This window comes from Mobula birostris, chromosome 14 (assembly GCF_030028105.1).
Source record: "Mobula birostris isolate sMobBir1 chromosome 14, sMobBir1.hap1, whole genome shotgun sequence".
Lineage (NCBI taxonomy): Eukaryota > Metazoa > Chordata > Chondrichthyes > Myliobatiformes > Myliobatidae > Mobula > Mobula birostris.
In genome coordinates, this window is record NC_092383.1 from 52,697,501 (window position 1) to 52,718,623 (window position 21,123).

At 40.7% G+C, this 21,123-nt stretch overlaps 1 protein-coding gene across 12 annotated transcripts in view; it reads left to right on the top strand.

Moving 5' to 3' along the window:
- Positions 1 to 21,123, top strand: part of LOC140209900 (ankyrin repeat and SAM domain-containing protein 1A-like) — a 409,914-nt gene that overhangs the window by 140,884 nt on the left and 247,907 nt on the right. For all 12 annotated transcript variants that reach the window (XM_072278542.1, XM_072278543.1, XM_072278544.1 and 9 more), the window contains 3 exons: positions 1,040 to 1,141; positions 3,564 to 3,668; positions 19,765 to 19,931. In XM_072278542.1, the coding sequence (XP_072134643.1) occupies positions 1,040 to 1,141; positions 3,564 to 3,668; positions 19,765 to 19,931 (374 nt within the window). The remainder of the gene's footprint in view (positions 1 to 1,039; positions 1,142 to 3,563; positions 3,669 to 19,764; positions 19,932 to 21,123) is intronic.

Genomic DNA, 21,123 nt, shown 5'->3' on the forward strand with positions numbered 1-21,123 from the left:
AGCTTCTTGGCCTCACGGCTGTTCATCTTGGAGACAGCAAACTGCCAGATTGCTCAACTGGCCTGAAAACAGACCATTAAACTTGAACACGAGGAAATCTGCAGATGCTGGAATTTCAAGCAACACACATAAAAATTGTTGGTGAACGTAGCAGGCCAAGCAGCATCTATAAGAATGCTGCGTTCACCAGCAGTTTTTATGTGTGTTCCATTAAACTGAAGATCATCAGCTCCAACTCTGCCAGAACAACATTGAAAAGAAGGCATAAAAGAAGTGAAAGAAACGGAAGCATGGCAGCGCCTCTACTTAGAAGTATGAGGAGATTCTGAGTGACATCTCAGACTTTGACAATCTTCCATTGGTGTATTGTGGAGAGTGTATTAACTGGCTGCATCACATCCTGGTGTGGAAGCACCAATGTCTTTGAACAGAAAATCCACTGAAAGTGGTGGTTTGGCCCAGTACTGATCATCCATTGACATAAATCCCATATTTTATCTTTCTAAGATGATTTTAACAAAATCGGAATTTTATTGGAATTTAACATTTGTTTTTGTATTTTAAAAATACATTTATTGAAGTGGGGAGGAGTCATCATTTTCCAATGACACATAGATACATTGTTAAAGCAAGGTGTTTATACAGTGCATTCTGTTCTGAAACTTCATTATACTGATTAGCTATTGCATAATATTATAGCTTGAAGTTATTTTGTGTTAAACTTTCAAATATCTCAGAATATGCACTCACACTGGTTGGAGAGATAACGATTCAAGCTGTTTATTATAGATTTCACAAGTCAGCTTGGTGACTAAATAGACATGTTGCCAATTTGACTTGATAAATGCCCTGTGTGGCTTCATGTAGGGAGTTGTCACCATGTCCACTTTGCTCTGCATTGGGGAAATAAATTCCTTCCCTGAATAAAGGTAAATATCAGTTTTCATGGACGATGTGCTTTGCACATGTTAAGTTAGGGACTATTAACTTACGTTGTGTACATATGCCTGCTAATAACAATTTTTTATGTTTTGCACAGAAATTGATGTTCATATTAAAGATGTGCGTGGGAAGACAGCATTGGAAATTGTGAAGGAACATCCAGCTCAGAAGAGTAAGGAGATAGCAACTCTTATTCAAGGTAAAGAACTTCTACTTTTGGTATATCATAAGCTAATTACTCTTTAGTTTAAGAGTCTCAGTTTTTATTTGTGGGATGAGATTGGGATTATGGAATGTTATCTCCTGTGTATTTATCTTCCATCTTATTTGATGTTGGTTGGTGTAGAAAATAGAATTGGGATTATGTGAGAATGCTGTTATTGGACTACAGTTCAGCAGTCAACACCATAGTTCCATCCAGGCTCGACAAGAAGCTCAGAGACCTCGGCCTTCACTCTGCCTTGTGCAGCTGGATCCTGGACTTCTGTCAGATCGCCAGCAGGTTGTAAGAGTGGGCTCCACCACTTCCAACCCTCTGACTCTCAATCCAGGAGCACCTCAGGGCTGCGTACTGAGTCCTCTCCTTTACTCCCTGTATACCCGTGACTGTATTGCCACCCACAGCTCCAATCTGCAAATTAAATTTGCTGATGACACCACATTGATTGGCCTTATCTCAAACAATAACCAGGTGGCCTACAGGGAAGAAGTCATCTCTCTGACACAGTGATGTCAAGAAAACAACCTCTCCCTCGCGAAAACAAAGGAGCTGGTTATGGATTACAGGAGGAACGGAGACAGGCTAATCCCTATTGATATCAATGGATCTGGGGTTGAGAAGGTAAACAGCTTCAAGTTCTTTGGTATCCACATCACCGAGGACCTCAGGTGGTCTGTGTACACCAGCTGTGTGGTGAAAAAGGCAGAACAGCACCTCTTTCACCTCAGATGGTTGAGGAGGGTTTGGTATGGGCCCCCAAATCCTAAGAACTTTCTACAGGGCACAAGTGAGAGCATCCTGACTGGCTGCATCACTGCCTGGTATGGGAACTGTACCTCCCTTAATCGCAGGACTCTGCAGAGAGTGGTGCAAACAGCCCAGTGCATCTGTAATTATAAATTTCCCATGATTCGAAACATTTACAAGGGCCCGTAGGATCATTGAGGACATAAATCATCTGAACCACAATCTATTCCAGCTGCTACCATCTGGGAAGCGGTACTGCAGCATTAAAGCCAGGACCAACAGGCTCCGGTACAGCTTCTTCCACCAGGCCATCAGACTGATGAAATCACACTGTTCTCTATATTATGTTGACTGTTCTGTTTATTATAAATTACTATCATTGCACATGGCACATTTAGATGGAGATGTAATATAGAGATTTTTACTCCTCATGTATATGAAGGATGTAAGAAATAAAGTCAATTCAATTCAATCTAACCTTACCTAAGAATGGAAATTACTGGAAACACTCAGCAGGTCTGACAGCATTTGAGGAAAGGGAACTAAAGTTTCTTTCAGGTCAAAGATCCTCCTTCAGGACTGGGGCCGTGAGAAAAATTATTTCAAGTTGCAGTGTAAGAGCCAACTGATGTATGGAGTTAAACATGAATCTTGGGAAATGAGGAGAACATGTCTCGAGAAATGCTGGATGCTTTGAACCTACTTATGATTCTGGATGAATCCGGATTGTGAAATCTGGAATTTTGGTTGGAATCTACATGGAATGGATGGGAGCCAGAAACATGCTAAGGAAGAAGTTTGTCTGCAGAAGGGATTTTTTAAAACAGTATTACAGTATTTTTATGAATGTGATTGTGGGTGCAGTTTGATCCATCAGTTCCATGTTGTGTGAAACATGGGGGCACCGACAGTGGATGTATTGTGTATGTTTTATCATCATAAACCTTGAACGTTATTTGCCAGAAGCTGCTGGTAATTCTGTTTTTAAACTTGCAATCACCAAAAATCCTGCAAACAAATATTATCTGCTTCTAAAACTACCATTTGACATTATTGATTACACTTCAACAATAAAAGGCAAAAGGAATACATCATACAGTGGAGGAAAAGATATTTCCAAGCCATTTGCAACTCTCTTCCAGCTGCCAGCTGATAAATATAATTTAGCTAGTTATTGAATCTCAGCATGTACATCTTCTGCCATCCAGAAAAAAAAATATAGGTGTAGGCGAGGAAGCGAATAATACCTTAATTGTGCATTTTTAAGCGGTGAGAAGAATAGTTAATGCCAAGACAACAACAAGAGGCAATTTAAAAATTACTGTCATACTTTATTGTGTGTCAGTATCACCAAGAAAAATATTTTGTTAGATTCACATTTGCCTTTCTGAAAGCAAACATGAACTTCAATCTAATGGCATGTTTTACTAACTTAAATCAATATTTTTGTGAAATATTCTGCCTTTGGAATGATAAATTTGGACTAGTCTGTAAGTAATTTTTGTTTAATTTTTAGTAAAAACTAAGGAGCAATTGTTCATCTTATTAGGTTCTTTGTGAGATACAGGTTATATTTCTTGCAGCAGTACATGCTCATGATTTGACAGTTTCCTGATAACAGATTAATTTTGTTGCGACTTCATTCTTTGTACAGATCATATAGCAGGAAAAAAGATCCCAAAGTACACAGAAAATACTGTTCCAGTGTCTAAAACACACCCAGTTTCCATTCCTGAGCCTGGTAATCAACAATCAGTCGGTAGGCCAATTCTTTAACTTGATATTAAGTGCTTCTGTGCCTTTGAAACACTGCATATACTGAACAATTCCTTGTTCAGTTGCCATATATGATATGCTTAAAAGATTACTTTGCATTTCTTTCTTTTTCTGGTGGCAGAACACCTAATTAACATCAATTTGTACTGTTTTCGTTATTAGTAAATTCTCAAGGGAAGAATGTAAAACTAAAACCATAATTTTGGTCATCTTAATGAAATGGAAGAGTAGATCTTCCGCCATACCCTCCAAATATCCAGACCTGCCTTTCAGTTTTTTTGCACTACCTTACTTTCCATTTTCTATTTTCTATTTATGATTTATAATTTAAAATTTCAATATTTATTATCGATTTGTACTAAAGGGAGTGGGAAGCGCAGAATCAAATATCGCTGTGATGATGGTACATTCTAGTATCAATTGTTTGGCGACAATAAAGTATAAAGTAAAGTATGGAAATACTTGGATCTACTGGCAGATAACCCATTACTGGGCTGTCTGAGAGTATAAGCTAAATTTTGGCTTTCAGCTTAGTAGAGACCCTAGATATCTGCACTTGACTCTCATTGCACACTGAATGTTGCTGACCCTCACCTCCTCTGATTCCCCCCTGCCCCAACCAAATGAGGGCCACCTGATGGACCTCTGGTTTCCTCCTCCTGTCCTCCTGAAGTCAGTTATCATCTCCTTGGCCTTGCTGATGTTGAGACAGAGGTGGTTGTTGTGGTACTGTGGCACCACTCAGCTACAGCATGAATTTTCCAGCTCTGTGGCTGGGATGTTTTTCTTTTCAACTTACACAAAGTTAACTTGATCAGCTTTGACCAGTGGCCATTTGGCACTTGGGATTAATTTGTAAGAGCAAATTAGAGGAAGACAGGGGCAAACACAGCGGCTGTTCTCAGAGTGAGCATAAGTCAGTGATGATCTTTAAGGCTTTAGCTCTTCGAGGCTTCCATGAAGAGAGGCTTTACTCTGAGAAAGCAAAGGAAAGAAAGCTCAAGTTTTTCCCTTCTCTTCTTTATATCTGCTCAGCTGGGTGGAGATGACAGGCAGGATGGTGCAATGCTCCCCTTGCAGGATGTGGGAAGGCAGGGAGACCTCCAGTATCCTAACCATTACAACTGTGAGAAGTGCATCCATCTGCAGCTTCTTCATTAAGGAGGTGGAATTGGGACTGGAAGAACTCTGGATCATTTGGGGGGTTGAAGGGCTGATAGGTGGGACACCTAGAGAGGTATTTGCTCCCAAGGTACAGGACACTAAAATCGGCTGACAGTCAGGAAGGGGAAAGGGGTTAAGGAGCCAGTGCAGAGTACCCCTGTGGCCACCCCCCTCAACAACAGGATACTGTTTGGGGTGGGGGGAGAGAGAGGAGAATGACCTATCAGACGAAAGTCACAGTGGTCAGGTCTCTGGCACTGAGTCTGCCTCTGTGACTCAGAAGGGAAGAGTGGGAAGAAGAGGCACGCTGTGGTGATCAGGGATTCATTAGTTAGAGGAATGGACAGGAGGTTCTGTAGGAGAGAATGAGATTCCCAGATGGTATGTTCCTTCCCAGGTGCCAGGGTCCAGGATATCTTGGATGGAGTCTTCAGCATTCTTAATTGGGAGGCTGAACAGCCCGAAGTTGTGGTCCATTTTGGTACCAATGACATGGGTAGGATGAGTGACGAGGTTTTGCATGGGAGTTAAGTGGTTAGTTAAAGTGCAGGACTTCCAAGGTTGTGATCTCAGGATTGCTACCCATGCCACATATTAGCGAGGCTATAACTAAGAAGATTATACAGTTTAATATGTGGCTAAGGAGTTGGTGTAAGGGGGAAGGGACAGGATTTTTGGATCATTGGGCTCTCTTCCAGAGAAGGGTGGACTTGTATAGAAGGGATGGTTTGTACCTGAACTGGAGGGGGACTAATATCCTAGCAGGAAGGTTTGCTCATGCTACATGCTAGGGTTTAAACTAGAGTTGCAGGAGGTTGGGAACTAGAGTGTCAGAACAGTTAGTGGAGAGATTTTGGAGCCAGATGTTGTTAAGACCTCAGACAAAGTTAGTAATCAAAAGCGCAAACACGAGGAAATCTGCAGATGCTGGAAATTCAAGCACCACACTCAAAATGCTGGTGGAACGCAGCAGGCCAGGCAGCATCTATAGGAAGAAGTACAGTCGACGTTTCAGGCCGAGACCCTTTGTCGGGACTAACTGAAAGAAGAGATAGTAAGAGATTTGAGAGGGGGAGGGGGAGATCCGAAATGATTGGAGAAGACAGGAGGGGGAGGGATGAAGCTAAGGGCTGGAAAGTTAATTGGCAAAAGGGATGCAGAGCTGGAGAAGGGAGAGGATCGTGTATCAGTATTACAGTGGAGTAAAAGGAATTATAGATGCCTGAGAGAGGAGTTGGCCAGAATTGATTTGAAAAGAACACTGGCAGGGATGGCAGCACAGCAGCAATGGCTGGAATTTCTATAAGAAATTCAGAAGGCACAGTCTATATACATCGCAAAGAGGAAGAAATATTCTAAAGGAAAGTTGACACAACCATGACTAACAAGAGAAGTCAAGCCTACATAAAAGCCAAACAGAACATATGATAGAGCGAAGATTAGACCAGCCGGAAGAGTTTAAAAGGAGACAGCTTTTCCTTCAGTAGTTTAATCGAGGCACGACTGCGCAAACGCGTGGACATCAGTGAGTTAGACCAGTGGGAAGACTTTAAAAGGAGACAGTTTTACAGAGCAGGCGACAGAGTAGGAGGGCTTTGGCTCAACGGAGCTTAGGCGATAACAGGTTGAGGTGATGTCAGTTACTTGTGAAGAATAGAAATAGGAGGTATATCTGTGAGGTCGGTGTTCTGTACTGGCTGTCAGATGTGGGAAGTCCGGGCGACTCCCAGCATCCCGGACGGCCACATCTGCGACAGGTGCATCAAGCTGCTGCTGCTTAGGGACTGTTAGGGAACTGGAGGTACAACTCGATGACCTTCGTCTGGTCAGGGAGAGTGAGGAGGTGATAGAGAGGAGCTATAGGCAAGTAGTCAAACCGGGGCCTCAGGAGACAGATAAGTGGGTAACTGTCAGGAGAGGGAAGGGCAAGAGTCAGATACTAGAGAGTACCCCAATGGCTGTCCCCCTTAATAAGTACTCCTGTTTGAGTACTGTTGTGGGGGGGGGGGGTATGGCCTAGCTGGGGGAAGCAATAGTGACTGTGCCTCTGGTGCAGAGTCTGGCACTGTAGCTCAGAAGGGTGGGGAAAGGAAGAAGACAGCAGTAATTGAGGACTCTATAGTTAGGGAGTCAGACAGGTGATTCTGTGGACACAGAAAAGAAACATGGATGGTAGTTTGCCTCCCAGATGCCAGGGTCTGGAATGTTTCTGATGGCGTCCACGCTATGCTGAAGTGGAAAGGTGAACAGCCAGAAGTCATGGTACATATTGGTACCAATGACATAGGTAGGAAAAGGTAGGAGGTCCTGAAAACAGACCACAGGGAGTTAAGAAGGAAGTTGAGAAGCAGGACCACCAAAGGTAGTCATCTTGGGATTACTGCCTATGCCATGTGACAGTGAGTATAGGAATAGAATGAGGTGGAGGATAAATGCGTGGCTGCGGGATTGGAGCAGGGGGTCGGGATTCAGATTTCTGGATCATTGGGACCTCTTTTGGGGCAGGAGTGACCTGTACAAAAAGGACAGGTTGCACTTGAATCCCAAACGGACCAATATCCTGGCAGCACACATCAAAGTTGCTGGTGAACACAGCAGGCCAGGCAGCATTTCTAGGAAGAGGTACAGTCAACGTTTCGGGCCGAGACCCTTCGTCAGGACTAACTGAAGGAAGAGCGAGTAAGGGATTTGAAAGTGGGAGGGGGAGGGGGAGATCCAAAATGATAGGAGAAGACAGGAGATGGGAGGGATGGAGCCACGAGCTGGACAGGTGATTGGCAAAACGGATATGAGAGGATCATGGGACAGGAGGCCCAGGGAGAAGGAAAAGGGGGAGGGGGGGGAAACACAGAGGATGGGCAAGGGGTATAGTCAGAGGGAGAAAAAGGAGAGAGAGAGAGAGAAAGAATGTGTGTATATAAATAAATAATGGATGGGGTATGAGGGGGAGGTGGGACATTAGCAGAAGTTAGAGAAGTCGGTGCTCATGCCATCAGGTTGGAGACTCCCCAGACTGCCTGGCCTGCTGCGTTCACCAGCAACTTTGATGTGTGTTGCTTGAATTTCCAGCATCTGCAGAATTCCTGGTGTTTACGTTTTTAAATATCTTGGCAGGGAGGTTTGATAAGGCTATTGGGGAGAGTTTAAATTAGAATTGCAGGGGGGTGGGAATTGAACTGAGGAGATGGAGGAAGGGACAGTTGGCTCACAAGTAGAGAAAGCTTGTAGACAGTGCGAGAGGGAGGATAGGCAGGTGATAGAGAAGGGATGCGCTCAGACCAGTGGTTTGAGATCTGTCTATTTTAATGCAAGAGGCATCATGAACAAAGTGGATGAACTTAGAATGTGGATCAGTACCTGGAGCTATGATATGATGGCCATTACAGAGACTTGGATGGCTCAGGGGAAGGAATGGCAACTTCGAGTGCCAGGTTTTAGATGTTTCAGAAAGGACAAGGAGGGAGGCAAAAGAGGTTGGGGGCATGGCATTGCTGATTAGAAATAGTGTCACAGCTGCAGGAAAGGAGGAATTCATGGAGGGATTGTCTACTGAGTCTCTGTTGTTGGAAGTTAGAATCTGTAAGGGGTCAATAACTCTACTGGATGTTTTCTATCAACCACCCAATAGTAACAGGGACATTGAGGAGCAGATAGGGAGACAGATTCTGGAAATGCATAATAGTAACAGGGTTGTCGTTATGGAGGTTTTAATTTCCCAGATAATGATTGGCATCTCCCCAGAGCAAGGTGTTTAGATGTGGTGTGGTTTGTTAGGTGTGTTCAGGAAGGTTTCCTGACACAATATGTATATAAGCCTGCAAGAGGAGAGGTGTACTTGATCTAGTATTTGGAAATGAATCTGCTCGGTGTCAGGTCTGTCAGTGGGAGAGCATTCGGGAGATAGTGATCACAATTCTGTCTCCTTTCCATAGCACTGGAGAGGGATAGGTACAGACAAGTTAGGGAAATGCTTAATTGGAGTAAGGGGAAATATGAAGCTATCAGGCAGGAACTTGGAAGCATAAATTGAGAAGGGATGTTCTCAGGGAAATGTACAGCGGAAATGTGGCAAACGTTCAGGGGATATTTGTGTGGTATTCTGCATAGGTACATTCCAATGAGACAGAAAAAGGATGGGAGGATACAGGAACCGTGGTGTTCAAAGGCTGTGAAAATTTAGTCAAGAAGAAAAGAAAAGCTTACGAAAGTCTAAAAAACTAGGTAATGATAGAGATCTAGAAGATTATAAGGCTAGCAGAAAGGAGCTTAAGAATGAAATTAGGAGACCCAGAAGGGGCCATGAGAAGGCCTTGGCGAGCAGGATTAAGGAAAACCCCAAGGCATTCTACAAGTATATGAAAAGCAAGAGGATAAGACGTGAGAGAATAGGACCAATCAAGTGTGACAGTGGAAAAGTGTGTATGGAAGCAGAGGAGATAGCAGAGGTACTTAGTGAATACTTCGCTTCAGTATTCCCTATGGAAAAGGATCTTGGCGATTGTAGGGATGACTTACAGCGGACTGAAACACTTGAGCATACAGGCATTAAGAAAGAGGATGTGCTGCAGCTTTTGGAAAGCATCAAGTTGGATAAATCTCTAGGACCGGATGAGATGTACCCCAGGCTACTGTGGGAGACAAGAGAGGAGATTGCTGAGCCTCTGGCGATGATCTTTGCATCATCAATGGGGACGGAAGAGGTTCTGAAGGATTGGAGGGTTGCAGATGTTCCCTTATTCAAGAAAGGGAGTAGAGATAGCCCAGGAAATTATAGACCTGTGAGTCTTACTTCAATGGTTGGTAAGTTGATGGAAAAGAACCTGAGAGGCAGTATTTATGAACATTTGGAGAGGCATAATATGATTAGGAATAGTCAGCAAGGCTTTCTCAAAGGCAGCTCATGCCTTACACGCCTGATTGAATTTTTTTTGAGGATGTGACTAAAGACATTGATGAAGATAGAGCAGTAGATGTAGTGTATATGGATTTCAGCAAGGCATTTGATAAGGTACCCCATGCAAGGTTTTTTGAGAAAATAAGGAGGCATGGGATCCAAATGCCTTACACGCCTGATTGAATTTTTTTTGAGGATGTGACTAAAGACATTGATGAAGATAGAGCAGTAGATGTAGTGTATATGGATTTCAGCAAGGCATTTGATAAGGTACCCCATGCAAGGTTTTTTGAGAAAATAAGGAGGCATGGGATCCAAGGGGACCTTAATTTGTGGATCCAGAATTGGCTTGCCCATAGAAGGCAAAGGGTGGTTGTAGACGGGTCATATTCTGCATGGAGGTCAGTGACCGGTGATCTCGGGTCTGTTCTGGGACCCCTTCTTTTCATGATTTTTATAAGTGACCTGGATGAGGAAGTTGAGGGATGGGTTGGTAAATTTGCTGATGACATAAAGGTTGGGGGTGTTATGGATAATGTGGAAGGCTGTCAGAGGTTACAGCAGAACGTCAAAGGATGCAAAACCGGGTGAGAAGTGGCAGATGGAGTTCAACCCAGATAAGTGTGAGGTGGTTCATTTTGGTAGGTCAAATATGATGGCAGAATATAGAATTAATGGGAAGACTCTTGGCAGTGTGGAGGATCAGGAGGATCTTGGGATCCAAGTCCATAGGACACTCAAAGCTGTGGCACAGGTTGACTTTGTGGTTAAGAAGGCATACAGTGTATTGGCCTTCATCAACCATGGAATTGAGTTTAGGAGCCTAGGGGTAATTTTACAGCCATATAGGACCCTGGTCAGACCCCACTTGGGGTACTGTGCTCAGTTCTGGTCACCTGACTACAGGAAGGCTGTGGAAACTATAGAAAAGGTGCAGAGGAGATTTACGAGGATGTTACCTGGATTGGGGAGCATGCCTTATGAGAATAGGTTGAGTCAACTTGGCCTTTTCTCCTTGGAGCGACGGAGGATGAGAAGTGACCTGATGGAGGGGTATAAAATGATGAGAGGCATTGATTACGTGGATAGTCAGAGGCTTTCTCCCAGGGCTAAAATGGCTAACACGAGAGGGCACAGTTTTAAGGTGCTTGGAAGTAGGTACTGAGATGTCAGGTCTAAGTTTTTCACACAGAGAGTGGTGAGTGTGTAGAATCGATGGTGGTGGAGGTGGATATCCCCCTCAGCGACGATCGACACTGGGGCACCTCAGGAGTGTGTGCTTAGCCCTCTGCTCTACTCTCTATATACACATGACTATGTGGCTAGGCACAGCTCAAATACCATTTATAAATTTGCTGATGATACAACCATTATTGGTTGATTGTCAGGTGGTGACGAGGGGGTGTACTGGAGTGACATATGCCAACTAGTGGAGTGGTGCCGCAGCAACAACCTGGCACTCAACATCAGTAAGACAAAAGAGCTGATTGTGGATTCAGGAAGGATGAAATGAAGGAACACATACCAATCCTCATAGAGGGATCAGAAGTGGCAGGAGTGAGCTGTTTCATGAACCTGGTGTCAAGATCTCTGAGGATGTAATCTGGTCCCAACAACGACTATGGTTTATGAGGATTTTGAAGAAATTTGGCACGTCAAAAATACACTCAAAAACTTCTATAGATGTACTGTGGAGAGCAGTCTGACAGGCTGCATCACTGTCTGGTATTGGGGGGGGGCAGCACTGAAAGAAGCTGCAGAGGGTTGTAAATCTAGTCAGCTCCATCTTGGGTACTAGCCTACAAATTACCTAGGACATCTTCAGGGAGCAGTGTCTCAGAAAGGCAGCGTCCATTCTTAAGGACCTCCACCACCCAGGGTAGGCCCTTTTCTCACTATTACCATCGTGTAGGAGGTACAGAAGCCTGAAGGCACCCACACTGCGATTCAGGAGCAGCCTCTTCCCCTCTGCCATCTGATTCCTAAATGGACATTGAACCCTTGGATACTACCTAATTCTTTTTTTAGTATACAGTATTTTGGATTTTTGCATGTTTTTTAATCTATTCAATATATGTATACTGTAATTGATTTACTTATTTTTATTTTTTTTTCTTCTATATTATGTATTGCATTGAACTGCTGCTGCTAAGTTAACAAATGTCATGTCACATGCCGGTGATAATAAACCTGACTCATTCTGATACAGTCGGGTCTTTTAGGAGACTCTTGAATAGGTACATGGAGCTTAAAAATAGAGGGCTATGGTAACCCTAGGTAATTTCTAAAGTAAATACATGTTCGACACAGCATGGTGGGCCGAAGGGCCTGTATTGTGCTGTAGGTTTTCTATGTTTCTAGATTAGTGGGAAGTTAGAGAATTGGGAAGCTTTTATAAACCAACAAAAGGCAACTAAAGAAGTTATTATGAAACGCGAAGATGGAATGCGAAAGTACACTAGCCTATAGTATTAGACGATATCAAAAGTTTCTTCACATACATAAAGTATAAAAGAAGTGAGAGTGGATATTGGATCGCTGGAAAGCGATGCTGGAGAGTAGTAGAGGGGGCAACGAAATAGCCGATGAACTGAATAAGTATTTTGCATCAGTCTTCACAATGGAAGACACTAGCGTTATGGTGGAAGATCCAGGTATCAAGGGTATGAAGTGTATGAAGTTACCATAACTTGAGAGGTTCTTGGGAAACTGAAAGGTCTGAAGGTAGCTAAGTCACCTGGACCAGATGGTGTACATCCCAGGGTTCTGAAAGAGGTGGCTGAAGAGATTGTGGAGGCATTAATGATGACCTTTCAATAATCTCAAGATTCTGGAATGGTTCCAGAAGTCTGGAAAATTGCAGATGTCACTCCACTCTTCAAGAGGGTAGGGAGGCAGAAGAAAGGAAACTATAGGCTCATTCGGCTGACCTCAGTGGTTGGAAAATGTTGGAGTCATTTACTAAGGATGAGGTTTCAGTATTTGGAGGCACGTTATAAAATAGGCGGTAGTCAGCATGGTTTTCTCAAGGGAAAATTTTGCCTACCAAATCTGTTGAAATTCTTTAAAGAAGCAACAAGTAAGATAGACAAAGGAGAATCGGTTGATGTGTCATTCTTGGATTTTCAGAAGACCTTTAACAAGGTGCCACATATAAGGCTGCTTAACAAGCTATAAACCCATTGTATTACAGGAATGATTCTAGCACAGATAAAGCTGTGGCTGATTGTCAAGAGGCAAAGAATAGGAATAAATGGAGCCTTTTCTGATAGGCTGCCAGTGACTAATGGTGTTCCGTGGGGGTCAGTGTTGGCACCAATCCTTCTGACGTAATATGTCAATGATTTAGGAAATGGATTTGATGGTTTTGTTGCAGAGATTGCAGACAGTATGAAGGTGGAGGGGCAGGAAGTTTTGAGGAAGTAGAGTGGTTACAGAAGGACAGACAGATTAAGAGAATGGACAAAGAAATGGCAGATGGAATACAGAGTTGGGAAGTGTATGCACTTTTGTAGAAGAATTGAAAGGGTTCACTCTTTTCTAAATGGAGAGAGAATACAAATAAACTGAGATGCAAAGGGACTTGGGAGTCCTTGTACAGGATTCCCTGAAGGTTAGTTTGCAGATTGAGTCTGGTGAGGAAGGCAAATGCAATGTTAGCATTCATTTCAAGAGGACTAGAATATATGAAGGATGTATTGTTGAAACTTTATCGAGTACTGGTGAGGCCTTACTTGGAGTATTGTGAGTAGTTTTGTGCCCTTTAGGATGATTTGAAACTGGAGAAGTTCGTGAAAATGATTCCAGCATTGAATCGCTTATCATATGAAGAGTGTTTGATGGCTCTGGGCCTGTATTCACTTGAACTCAGAAAAATGAGGGGTGACCTCATTTAAACTTATCGAATGGTGAAAGGCCTTGAGAGAGTGGATTTGGAGAGGATATTTTCTCTGGTGAGAGAGTTTTGTACCAGAGGACACAGCCTCTGAATAGAAGGGTGTCCTTTTGGAACAGAGATGAGGATGAATTCCTTCAGCCAGAGAGTGGTGAATCTGTGGAATTTGTTGCCATAGGCATCTGTGGAGGCCAAGTCTTTGTTATATTTGAGGCAGAGGTTGATAGATTCCTGATTGGTCAGGGTATGAAGGGATACAGGGAGAAGGCAGGAGATTGGGGCTGAGAGGAAAATTGGATCAGCCATGAGGAAATGATGGAGCATCTCGATGGGCCGAATGGCTTAATTCTTCTCCTATATCATATGGTCTTGTGGTCTAATTCTGGCAGAATGGCAACGATTCAATTATAACAAATACAAGAAATTGACTGCTGAAGGAAAGACAAACAGCTTATTTTACTTGATTTAATTGAATTGATGGTTTAATTGTTTATAAGTAAGAGTAACTTTAGTTTTCTATAGCTATTTTAAATAGCTCTCAAATAATTTTGACAGTTTCTCTATCAAAGACTGTTATAAGCAGTATTGTCAGTTCTGATGATTGGTGATTCTGGGAGTGGACTCTTCTATTCTGAGCCACACTGGAAGAAGTAATTAGTTCGGGGAAAACAGCCAGTTAATTTGGAGCAGAAGAATATCTGCTCCAATTTTTTTTTTTGGCTTTTGATGCTCTTTGTGCTTGAATATATAACTGAACTGCAAAGAGTTAAGTGTAGGAAATTGTGGTTTTACAGTATATTTGACGTACCATCTATGATTTGGAGAGTAAGCAGAAGAAATGAGCCTTCAGTCGTCTTTGCCATAAACTGTGTAACACTAGGTAACTGCAAATAACCCTCTACCGTTAAGAGGCTTGGTGATATTCCCTATTAAATTTATAATTGGAGTGACAGGAAGCTGCAGGTGCAAAGGGATACGTAAGGAAACATGTTCATTGAAGGAGGTTAGGGGTGGGAGTGGTTGTATAGGTATAGTAAGTACATATTATTATTACACCTTATTATCACCTTGAATGTGATGGTTATACTTGAGGAATAGGGTCATTTTTTTCTTTGATAATGCCAAAGGTATAATTCCTTATAATAAAGCAAAATCCCCATGAGTCATGGTTTTGTGGCAATATTTGCAAGGTTAGTACATCCAAAGACTAGCTCAAACATGTTAAGTATCAAGTGGTCCCAATTTACTCTTCACTATATTGTACTTACTTTTTTGCCAAGACTTAACATAGTTTTTTTACTGTTCCCTTCGATCTAATTCCTTCTTATGTTTCCACTCCATTTCTAAATAGTGTATTCTATTAGATAAGTAAATAAACTGAAATGTAACTCTATCTTAATGTAAAGTTAGTAGCAAACCTAGTTAAGACAGACAATTAATTTACAAAAGTCAAGACGAAACAAGAGCATGCATAGGGATTTAAATATGCAAGCTTTTAGAGATGCATGGGTGATTACTTATGTTGCAGATCAGATCAGGTATATGCATTGCGTTTGTAATCTTAAGCAATGCATTTTTTTTGGGTATTATTGGAAAATGTATGGATGTCAAAGAACTTGCACACCTTGGAACAAAAGATTAGGCAATTTATCATGAAAAATGCAGCAGTATCCTATGTATTTCTGCATATTTTGAATTTAAACATAGTAGAAAAACATAGTTGTTTTCTGAATATGAAATAAAATGATCTGTATGAATAGTGTTTTTAAATTCAATTCATTGAAGGCAGATTGTATTTGCCCGCTTGAAATTGGCTGGAGATGTGCAATTGCAAGATTAAGTTTGTGAACCCTTTGCAATTACCTGTTTATTTCTGTATTAATTACTCATAAAAATATGGTCTGATCTTCATCTGAGGCAGAATAATAGACAAATACATTCTGCCTAAACTGATAACACAGAATTGTACCTTCATGTCTTTATTGAACACACTGTTTAATCATTCACAGTCTAGGCTGTAAAAAGTATGTGAACCCTTGTATTTAATAACTGGTCGAACCTCCTTTAGCAGCAATAACCTCCACCAAATGTTTTCTGTAGCTGCTGATCAGACTTGCACAATGACGGAGGAATTTTAGACCATTCCTCAATGCACAACTGTTTCAGTTCGTCAGTATTTCTGCAATACCTTGCATGAACAGCCCTCTTCAGGTCATGCCACAGCATCTCAATTGGGTTAAGGTCTGTCCTCTGACTTGGCCATTCCAAAACACTAATTTTTTTCTTTTTAAACCATTCTGTAGTTGATTTATTTGTGTGTTTTGGATCGATCCCTTGTTTCATCATCCAACTTCTTTTAAGCTTCAGGTGACCACTACCCTGACACTCTCCTGTAAAAATGCCTGGATACAATTTTGAATTCATTGTTTCCTCAACAATTGCAAGCTATCCAGCAAAGCAGCTCCTTCCACCATGCTTCACAGCTGGGATGAGGTTTTGGTGTTGGCGTGCAGTGCCCATTTTTCTCTAAACGTAGTGGTGTGCATTTCTTTTGTTTTAATTTTATTTTTATTTGGATAAGGAATTCACAAATATGTACTTTTTTCACACATATAACCTTTTCCATTTTTTTATATGTATAAAACTACAATTATTTATACATTCTTAAGTACACATTGAGATGATATAAAAGGAAAATAAACATTTAAATAGATAATTATGTACTGTGGTAAATCTAACCTATTAGGCTAAGTAATGGAATTAGTTGTTAAGAAAAATGGTAATAATAGTTTCCATATAACCCTTCTGGACCATTTCCACTGGTCCAAAATGTTGTATATAAGCCTATGTATCAACCATTGTAGGTGTTTATATCCTAATTTGTTCATGCTTGCTCCTGCCCGCAGACATAATTATCCAATCCCTATGTACTTATTTACTTAATTTTTTCATTTTTTTTTTATCCCTTTCCCAAATCTTTCCCTTTACTTGTGTTAATTCTCTATTTTCCAAAAGAAAACAAAAAAAACAAACATTTAGACTAGGGGTGCTTACGTTAGCAATATTACTGTGTTCATGAGAAGAGCAGTATAAATCATTAGGAGAGTCATCTAAAGTCTGCTCGCATTGGGGTTATATATTCAATCCATTTATTCCAGATTTGATAAAATTTTTCTTTTTGAGTTCTCAGGGAGTAAGTCAACTTTTCCATTTTAAATATTTCCAAGATAATTTCGTACCAATCTTCTAATGTAGGTGGTTTTGGATTTAGCCATTTTCTAGTGATTGATTTCTTACTTGCCGCTAAGAGGACCTGCAGCAACTTTATATCTTCCTTCTGTTCAAGAAACAATACATGCCCCAAATAGAGCGTCTCAAAGTTCAGAGGTATCTGGGACCTAAGTACTTTAACTAATGTTCTATGAATACCTTCCCAAAATAGACTTAATTTAGGGCAATCCCAAAAAATATGAAAATGATTTGCCTTCTTGGAGCCGCACCTTCTCCAACACATCACATTTGTATCTTTATATTTTTCCTGATATGGGGTCTTGAAGTATCTTATAATGTTTTTCCAACAATGTTCTCTCCAAGTCAAAGAATTAGTCGAGGACCATTGAAAGCTGCAGATTTTCTCCCAAGCCTCCTCTGAAAGTACCAACCCCGCTTCTTTCTCCCATTTCTCTTTAATATACAGTGTATTTACATTTTTAGCATGGGAGAGTGCATTATATAATCGAGAAACTGATTTACTAGGTATTGAACTGCAAGCCGAATTCAGAATCTTGAAAAATTCTAATTCTACTGTTGATAGGTCTGTATATCTACAACTCTGGTTAACATAGTTTCGTACTTGAAGGTACCTAAAAAAGTCATTATGTTCTAGGCCGTGTTTGTCCTGCAGGATTTGGAAACTTTGTAATACTCTTTTATCTATAAATGAGAGGTAGGTTGTAAGACCTTTCTTTATCCATAGCTCAAATCTTTTATCTCTTCTGTTGGGAAGGAATTCGGTCTCATATGCACACCATCTAAAGAGTTTGAACATGTTATTAATTCCACATGAATTAACCACCTTCTGCCATACTTTTAATGTAAGATTTATCCAAGCGTTTTTAAATTTTTCCAACTGGGCCATCAATCCTTTGTCAGCTATTGAGGCCTGAAAAGGAAAACTGTCAACTAATCTAAATTCTATTTCCTTCCATCTAGCCTTATATTCCCTATTACACCAATATAACAGAGGGGTTATCTGTGAGGCATAAAAATAATTTCTCAGGCAAGGAAGAACCATACCTCCTCCTTCCTTCCCTAACTGTAAGGTGTTATATCGAATTCTAGGTTTTTTTCCTTGCCAAATGAAGTGGGAAATCCATTTGTCCCATTCCCTGAATTGATTATCATCCACCTCCACCGGTAAAGTACGGAAAAGATACAATAACCGAGGAAGAATATTCATTTTTATAGTATTTATCCTTGAATTTAAACTTAAAAAGGGGATAAGATTCCATCTATGCATATCTGCTTTTATCTCTGAGATTAATGGCCCATAATTTACCTGTGACAGTGTTGAAAGATTCTTCGGCAGGGTTATTCCTAAATATTTTAATGATTTAGCTTCCCACTTAAGATCAGATGTATCCTGCAATTTTTTGGATGGTGTATAATTTAGGGACATAACCTGCGTTTTCTTTACATTTATTTTATAACCTGATATTTTCCCAAAGTCATCCAACAGCGTAAACAATCCTATAAATGATTTTCCTGGTTCACTCAGATAGACCAAAACATCATCTGCGAATAACGCCATTTTCTGTTCAATCCCTGCCACCTTGATACCTTTTACGATTTCGCTCTGTCTTATTAGTTGGGCAAGCGGTTCAATATATAGCGCAAAAAGGACAGGAGAAATTGGGTATCCCTGTCTAGTGCCTCTCTGTAAGATGAAGGAATCAGAGCAGTCCCCATTTACCTTAATTCGGGCTGTAGGGCTGTCATATAGAGTCTGAATTACTTTAATAAACTTTTCTTGAAAGCCGAATCTTCCTAACACTCTGTATAGGAATGCCCAACTAACGGAATCAAAAGCTTTCTCAGCGTCCAATCCTACTACCATTGTCTCTGTCTCGTTCTTATTAACCTGTTCTAATATGTGCAGAGTTCTCCTTATGTTGTCCTGTGTTAGTGGTGTGCATTTCTACCAAAAAGTTCAATTTTTGTCTTATCTGTCCACAGAACATTGTCCTGGAAGTGTTGTGGAATACCTAGATGGTCTTTTGCAAACTTGAGATGTTCAGCAAGGTTTTATTTTGGACAGCAGTGGTTTCCTCCATAGTGTCCTTCTATGAACACCAATCTAGTTCAGTGTTTTTCTTGTAGTGGACACAGAACAGAGACTTTAGCAAGTTCTGGAGATTTCTGCAGAATTTTGCTGTTACCCTTGGATTCTTTTTCACTGTTTTCAGCATTGCACATTGTGCTCTTGGTGCGATCCTTGCAGGTCGCCCACTCCTCGGGAGAATAGCAACAGTACTGAATTTCCTTCATTTGTAGGCTATTTCAGTTAGTGTGGACTGATGAACACTCGGGTCTTCAGAAAAGCTTTTGTAGCCTTTTCCAGCATCATGCATTTCTACAATTCTTCTAAGGTCTTCTGAAAGTTGTTTTGATCGAGGCATGGTGCACAAATCAGATCTTTCTTGAGAAGAGCAGGCTCTGTCAGTAACCTGACTTTGTGTGTCTTTTTTTTTTATATAGGGCAGGGCATCTCTACAACCCACATCTCCAATCTTATCTCATTGATTAGAACATCTGACTTCAAATAGCTCTTGTAGAAGGTATTACCCCAGAGGTTCCCATACTTTTTTGAACCTAGTCTGTGATTGTTTAAATGGTGTATTCAGTATTGATGAGAAGAAGTACAATTGTTGGTGTGTTATTAGTTCAGGCAGATTGTGTTTCTCTATTATTGTGACTTTGATGTAGATCAGACCATATTTGATGAGTAATTAAAGCAGAGAGCCAGGTAATTGCAAAGGGTTCACAAACTTTTTATTGCAACTGTAGCTCATCTGTTTTTGTTACTGAAATCTCCTGCCCCCACACTCATCTCTTTCTACCTTGAAGGTGAGGAACAGTTGGAATTATGCAAGCTTATTACAGAATTTGAAGCCCAGCAAGAGGAGGAATGCCCATATGAGGCTTTGTGCAATGCAACATCACACTCCATTGAAGGGCTGGACAGTTTGAAAGCTCCAGATGTGGAAGCAAGTTCAGGTCAAGAATTAATAAAGGTCAGTATTAAAATAAAACTGCTTCAAAGTACCTTTACACTGCAGTAGGATAGAGTGTTCTAGCAACTTCTCTGTGCTGTGATACCATGACTTTCCAGAATCAAAATGTAGACATTGCTTTTCAATATGATCCTTTAAAATGTTCCAGGGTAATTGCAAATTGTTGTTCATACAGTGCAACTTCTGTTATTTTATAGTTAGATTTTCCCAATGTATTTCATACTGACTACTGGACTTGACATATTACGTAACCGGCAACAATGAATATTAATTGAGACAGGTTATATAAAAACCATCAAACATTTATCAAACACGAATAAACAATAAAAAAAAACACGAAAGCCTTAACCGGAAGTTAACTGCTATGCAGCCGTTCAACAAATCGTCACTTGGCACTGGTTCTTAAAGTGTTAAATGCGAAAACAGTTCTTAAAGCGGTAAAGTCAAATACAGTTCTTAAAATGGTAATTCTGAAAATCCAACAGATTTATACATTCAATTGGGAGAGACATCCCTGGAGAAGGATTTCTTGATAGACACGACTTTCCTGTTGGTTCTGTCCAAAGGATTCATGATGCAGGAAATAAACGGCTTAAAACAACTGACCTTAGTTTATAGAGAACAAATCCCGCATGAACTTCCTTGCTCTTTTGGCAAGAGTTATCTCAATGCAGGTTGCTACTTCAACGAAGACTCAAAAGGTCGATCCTTTGTTAAACTGCCGAACGATACCAACTTCTCTTAATCCTTCAGGTTCTGTACTACTTTTCTTTTCAACTCTTTTTATTGTTATATTATACAGGAAAAATAACATGAGTACATTGAAGTAACAACACTTACAATGTTTCAAAAAAGACGTTATCTTAAAGATTGAAAAAAAAATTTTGTGATAACAAAAAAAAGTACGAAGCAGAAAAGTGAGAAAAAAAATAACCTATTAGGTGTACAACCCCAGAGCCATGCGTCATACAAAAAGCTTCTAAAAATAAACATCAAACCGCCAGCAAGAAAAGAAAATATACTAAAAAAATTTACAGTTAGATCGTGGAAAAATTATATCAGTTAACTCAAATGATAATAACGAGCAAATGAGCCCCATCTTTTCTCAAAATCAAATAAAGGTTCAAAGGTTCGACTTCTAATTTTCTCCAAACTAAGACATAGCATCACTTGAGAGAACCATTGTGACAAA